General features: G+C 47.3%; 1 protein-coding gene across 2 annotated transcripts in view; it reads left to right on the top strand.

The window, feature by feature from the left end:
- The window catches only part of BLTP2 (bridge-like lipid transfer protein family member 2), a 29,392-nt gene continuing 23,392 nt past the window's right edge, over nucleotides 1–6,000 (top strand). Inside the window, exons 1-11 of one of the 2 annotated variants that reach the window (XR_008663648.1) lie at nucleotides 1–158; nucleotides 1,005–1,128; nucleotides 1,653–1,702; nucleotides 1,988–2,135; nucleotides 2,308–2,426; nucleotides 2,659–2,719; nucleotides 2,901–3,084; nucleotides 3,625–3,748; nucleotides 3,949–4,073; nucleotides 4,522–4,589; nucleotides 4,705–4,850. Coding sequence is in view for 1 of the 2 variants with exons in the window: in XM_055319375.1 (XP_055175350.1) it covers nucleotides 94–158; nucleotides 1,005–1,128; nucleotides 1,653–1,702; nucleotides 1,988–2,135; nucleotides 2,308–2,426; nucleotides 2,659–2,719; nucleotides 2,901–3,084; nucleotides 3,625–3,748; nucleotides 3,949–4,073; nucleotides 4,522–4,589; nucleotides 4,705–4,850 (1,214 nt within the window). In the remaining variant the exon portion in view is untranslated. The remainder of the gene's footprint in view (nucleotides 159–1,004; nucleotides 1,129–1,652; nucleotides 1,703–1,987; nucleotides 2,136–2,307; nucleotides 2,427–2,658; nucleotides 2,720–2,900; nucleotides 3,085–3,624; nucleotides 3,749–3,948; nucleotides 4,074–4,521; nucleotides 4,590–4,704; nucleotides 4,851–6,000) is intronic. The other variant, XM_055319375.1, reaches the window with a different exon arrangement.

The raw sequence follows: 6,000 nt of genomic DNA, 5'->3' as shown, positions 1-6,000 counted from the left end.
TGCGGCTGGTCGGCCTGCGGCGGCGCAGAGCGGAGCGGGCGTGGGGGGGCCCCGGCAGGGCGGGGGCCGGAGCCAGGCCGGGCCGGGGCCGGGATGCCCCTGTTCTTCTCCGCGCTGTTGGCCTTGCTGTTGGTCGTGCTCAGCGCCCTGTTAGGCCGGTGAGGGGATCCCGGCCACAGCGGCCGGGGACTGAGGAAGCAAGAGATTGAGGAGGGGGCGCTCGCCTGAAAAGCGCGCGGGAGGGGAAGGGGGCTGGAGTGGACGGTGCGCGGGCGGCGGAGGGGGAGGGCCGGAGGGGGGCCGCGGAAGGGGCGCGCGGAGGGCTGGAGCGGGGGCGTACGGCCCGAGCTGGCTGCTAGAAACTGGGAATAGGGGAGACGGAGAGCGGGCGAGGCCTGAGGGGATGCTGAGACTGGGAGCTGAATAGGTGTGTGAAGAGGGGCCCGGCTTGGTGGTCTCCCTTTCCCCCCGTCACTCGCCCCTGAGTGTCCCCTTCACGAAGCGCAGAGGGCACCTGCAGCCTCGCCCGAGGCGGAACAGGTCTGGCTACCCAGGGGAGAGTGGCGTTTGAGCCGGCCGGGTGTGACCCACAGTGCCTTCTCGCTGACACCTGTCTGGAGAGCGGAGACAGAGACCCCGTGGGGGAGTGTGTGATGATGGCACATCTGACACAGGGCTGCCTGTATTTCCAGTCCTCTTCGGGCCTCTTCTTTCTTCCTCTGGCGTTCCTAAGGATTGCAAGGATTGCTTTATTTGTCCCCGATTTAGGAAGTGGGCTGTAGTTTGTCTGATTTCATCTGGGTGGAGGAGGACTCTCCAGGGCTAGGTTGGGTTTTTGATCTTTGTGGCTGAGTGTGACAGTGTTGTTTTGGGAGACCAGAGAGTTGCCCAGTAGATCCAGCTTTAGGACATGACCTTTTTGCGAGGCGTTTTAGGACCAGGAAGGGGTAAGGACAACCAACATTGGGAGAGGGTCCTGTGGACTTACAGGGAATTTTCTGCAGGTGGTTTGTGGTCCGGTTGGTCACCAAGTGGTGTCAGCGAAAGCTGCAGGCGGAGCTAAAGATTGGCTCCTTTTTTTGGATCCAGAATGTCAGCCTTAAGTTTCAGCAACACCAGCAAACTGTGGTGAGTCTTGGGGAACTCCCTGGGTATGTATGTGGAGTGGACTCAGCTAAATTTTAACTTTTTATTTCTTTTTTTCCTAAAATTCTGGGTGGCTTTCCTAGTCAACCCAGCCTTGTCACCTCTTTGTCAAGATGATCTTAGAGTGAGTTTGGAAACACTGGGACTGATGCAAGTTGTTGAGTTAAAAATGCTTATAAGGCACAGAGTGTTCAGGGTATGTATAGTAAGAAAGATACAGAACTAAGCACAGAAAAAAGATAATAGGAAATAGAAAAGCTTACTGTTCTAATTTAAGAGGAGAAATAGCAACATAGTCATGAAAGAGAAATACTAAGCAAGTTCAATCAGTGTCATTGTCAGGAGCAGATACAGTGCTGAGGAGAGAAGTTGGTGGAAATAGAGTGGAGAATATTTAGTGGAGGGGCTATTGCACTTCCTCCTCTTCTTGCAACCTTTCCTGGCTTCAGGCTGCTCATGGCTTACCTAGCACCTAGTGTACAAAGCTTTCTTCTCCACTGTTTTAGGAAATTGATAGCCTGTGGATTTCCAGCAAACTCCTTAGCCATGATCTGCCGTGAGTACCCTATATCCTCACTCTTGGGGAATAATTTGGGATTGGGGTTCGCAGAATGCCATTCTACGGAGGCCTCACAGCTCAAGGAGGGCGCTGGGGTTTTGCTGATATCTCTCAGCCTGGAAGCTATTATTTTGTGAGACAGATATCGACAACTACTATGAGACTGTCCTCCGTGATTTGAGTTACATTTTTACAGAGGATGGGAGAGTGAATGTGACGGAGGGGTGGAGACTGCTAGGGAAGGGCTGGACCTGATGGCAGTGAGATTTCTCTTCTGGGCAGACGCTATGTGGCATTGTGCTTTGGAGAAGTACGTATCAGGACGGACCTACAGAAGGTTTCTGGCCTTTTTGCCCCATTTTCCCAAAGCACTGGGGTACATCAAAAGGAACTGTCCTTCAGTCCATCCTTACTGAAGATCTTCTGTCAGGTGAGATACTTCTCCCACTTTCCTGGACTATATAGTAGGGATGGCTGGCTGTAGAGTCATAGGTGGATTTTTCTACTGTTTTGGGAACATAATACCAAGAGATGCCTCTTATTCTTTCTCTACTGGAAAGGCATAGCAGTGCCTTGACATTAATGAATTTGCTTCTTTCTAGCTATTCTCCATTCATGTAGATTCTATAAACATCATGGTTCTCAAGGTGGCTACTTCTGAGTCTTTGTGGCACATTCAAATCAGAGAAAGCAGCTTTCTTTTGGATTGTGATGGGAAAAGGTAACCATTGGGTAGAAGAGGGTCGGGTAGTCCCATTCTTGCCTTACAGTTGTTTCAGGGTGGGTGGATGTCAGGGTTTTCTTATTAAGCTGTCAAGTTCTCATTATGTAGCAATTTGAGGAGAGGCTAAGATTAGGTACTTCTATTTGCTTTGTTCCTTTCAGCCAGTAAAACTTGACTGAAATTAAACAGTGAGGAAAGGGGCCAACTGCTCTTTTGTTTCCTTTCCCAGGCTGAAATGTGAAGTTGGCCTAAATCAGATCAACAGCAAAGTTCTAAAGAGTGGCCAATTGGTGAGTATGCCCTGGTAATTTAGATGCCTTATTTCTGGGCATAAGATATGAAGGAGCTTACATTCTAGATTCCATGTTCTTATGGGGGGAAGTGTCTCTCAAGGTGGTGGTCTAGACTGAATTTTGGCCCATAACCCCCAGACTCCCTACATCACCTTAGAGGCTTTTATCCTCCCTGCAGGAGGACACCTGCTTAGCGGAGCTCTCACTGGCCCTAAAGTTGTGTCTAGAGGTGGGCATCAGCAGTCGGCAACTGAAGGCCATCACTGTGGATATGTGGACACTCCATGCTGAACTGCATGAAGGCCTTTTTCATAGTCAGCTGCTATGTCAGGGCCCAAGCCTGGCACCCAAACCTTGTTCAGGTAAAGACCTGGTCAGTAAGTTTGGCTGCCCTGTTCTCCGATTATTCTAGAAGTACATAAAAATAGGGGTCTCACTATTCATTAGATGTGATTTGTTAGCATGACTTTGATCCTGAGGATAGCTAAAGGAAATAGGGCATTTACTGGTCATGAGTTAGATTTGTAGTATTAGTTTTACATATGGTCTCTCACTAAATTCTCAGCATTTCACAAACAAGAAAACAGAAGCCCAGGAAGAACAGCTACGTGACTTGACTGAGGTCATAGAGCTAGTCAGTAGTAAAAATGGGACATCAATTATTTTGTTCTAAAGTCCAAATTCTTTCTGTTATATTAACCTCTCCCTACTGTTTTTTAGATTTTTGGGGAAGGAAGTACACCAGGTGACTGGATCTCTGGGATATTTGCTTTGTGGCCTAAGATTGGGCATTTGGTTAGCCTACTTTATGTGGGAAGATTTGGCCAAAGAGGATAGGGTATTTTGGGGACTTGAATGTGTTAAGGATTGCTGGCTCTTGTGTTATTCATTCATGTTTTCAGAAGTGACAGAGAACTTGGCTGAGCCAACTCTGCCTGGCCTGTACCTCCTTCAGCAGCTGCCAGATCAGGTCAAGGTGAAAATGGAGATCACAAGTGTGGTGCTGTCCATGAATAGTCAAAAGAGGTAGGATCTCTCCTGACACAGAAGTGTGGAGAGTGATATGCTCTGTATGCTCAGGTCTTTGTAACTAGCTTAGTAGCTCTATATGCTCAGGTCTTTGTAACTAGCTTAGTAGCTGCACTGCACTGAGCTTGTCTGTGGGGAGAAAGGGAGTAAGAATGACATTCCATGCATTCCTGAGCCAGAGTCTGTCTCTGGTCCAGGCACCTGAATTGGACACTGAAGCTGTTGCATTTCCTGTACCACCGTGATGAGGATCAGCTGCCTCTTCGAAGCTTCACAGCAAACTCGGATTTGGCACAGATGAGCACTGAACTCGTACTAAAAGGTTCATGGGTGGGGATGTCGGTACCGAGATGATTAGACACTCTCTCCCATGCTCCATTTAGCCTTCTTTTTTTTTTAAGATTTTACTTATTATTTATTTGAGAGAGATTAGAGAGAGAGAGAGAGAGAGAGGCAGAGAGGCAGAGACACAGGCAGGGGGAGAAGCAGGCGCCATGCAGGGAGCCCGGCATGGGACTCGATCCCTTATCTCCAGGATCACACCCTGGGCCAAAGGCAAGCTTTACACCGCTGAGCCACCCGGGCTGCCCTCCATTTGGCCTTCTTAATTTAATATCAGTGTAATTGGGGATGGAGAGGAGGGAACATACTGAGAGAATATAGCCCCAACTCATGAGTTTTGGTGACAGTCTGTTCAGTCTGCTTGCCTGCCTCTAGTTTGCCTTCTGTTTTCCCAGTGTTCTTCCCTGATCTGCTCTTTGCCCTCACAGATGGGTTGTTGCTGTCCCAGAGCCGCCAGCGCATTGTCTGTCTCAACTCCCTCAAGGCTATTGTGCAGGTATGATGACTGTGATACCAAGAATCATTCCTTTCTCTGCTTTCTCCTTGTATCATTGCATTGTGAGTTAATGGGATAAAACCCAAGCCGACAGTTCTGGTGTTCTAATTTCCAGGTGACCACTATTGACCTTTCAGCCTCCCTGGTTTTGAATACTTGTATTATTCATTACCGGCACCAGGAATTCTCTCACTGGCTGCACATGCTAGCACTGGAGACCCAAGGGTCTAGCTCATCTGTTTTTAAACAAAGAAAGAAAAGGTCAGTGTAATCTTTTTAGCCACCATCTTATCAGGTAGATTCCCAGATTCTTTTGGATTAAAGTGGCATATTGTGTTAAAAATATGTATTTGATTACTTCAATAGCAATTCTTTTTCATTTTATTTTAATTTTTTTTTTGAAAGAGAGCGAGTGAGCATGGGAGTGGGAGGGGCAAAGGGAGAGGAAGAGAGAGAACCCCAAGCAGGCTCCAAGCCCAACTTGGGGCTTGATCCTGTGACTCTGAGATCACAAACTGAGCTGAAATCAAGAGTTGGGGGATCCCTGGGTGGCGCAGCGGTTTGGCGCCTGCTTTTGGCCCAGGGTGCGATCCTGGAGACCCGGGATCGAATCCCACGTCGGGCTCCCGGTGCATGGAGCCTGCTTCTCCCTCTGCCTATGTCTCTGCCTCTCTCTCTCTCTCTCTCTGTGTGACTATCATAAATAAATAAAAAATAAAAAAAAAAAAAAGAAATCAAGAGTTGGGTGCTTGGGCAGCCCTGGTGGCTCAGCGGTATAGCACTGCCTTCAGCCCAGGGTACGATCCTGGAGATCCAGGATCGAGTCCCATGTCAGGCTCCCTGCATGAGGCCTGCTTCTCCCTCTGCCTGTGTCTCTGCCTCTATCTCTCTCTGTGTCTTTCATAAATAAATAAATAAAATCTTAAAAATTATATATAAATAAAGAGGCAAACAAGAATCACCAGGGTGTGAGGCTCTGGGATACCTGCCTCTCTTAAAAAAAAAAAAAAAAAAAAAAAGGTTGGGTGCTTAACTGACTGAGCCACCCAGGTGCCCTAATAGCATTTCTATTTTATATATTTTCCCCATTAAACTAGATTTTTTTGACAGTATGATGAAGTCTTTTTTGTTTTTATGTTCTCAGTGCCAGCATAGTGCCTTATTATACAAAATAAATAATTGTTACATTGAGTTTAAGTGATCCACAATAATATCTTGTCTGCTTTAGATTATCAGGTGATAGGTCAACTGTGTCATCTCTCTGTGCATTTGTTGCGTAGACAACTTAAAGTTAATAATGGCTTGGAAGCAGTGTTCCTTTGTTGTATTAGGTTGAATCATGATCTACTGATGTTCATATTTTGACTTATGAAATGGCAATCTCATATGGTTCTATTTAATATCTTTCTTG

Source organism: Nyctereutes procyonoides, unplaced genomic scaffold, assembly GCF_905146905.1.
Source record: "Nyctereutes procyonoides isolate TBG_1078 unplaced genomic scaffold, NYPRO_anot_genome, whole genome shotgun sequence".
Classification (NCBI taxonomy): domain Eukaryota; kingdom Metazoa; phylum Chordata; class Mammalia; order Carnivora; family Canidae; genus Nyctereutes; species Nyctereutes procyonoides.
The sequence above is the reverse complement of the archived record's forward strand: the minus strand, read 5'-3'. Positions and strand labels throughout refer to the sequence as shown.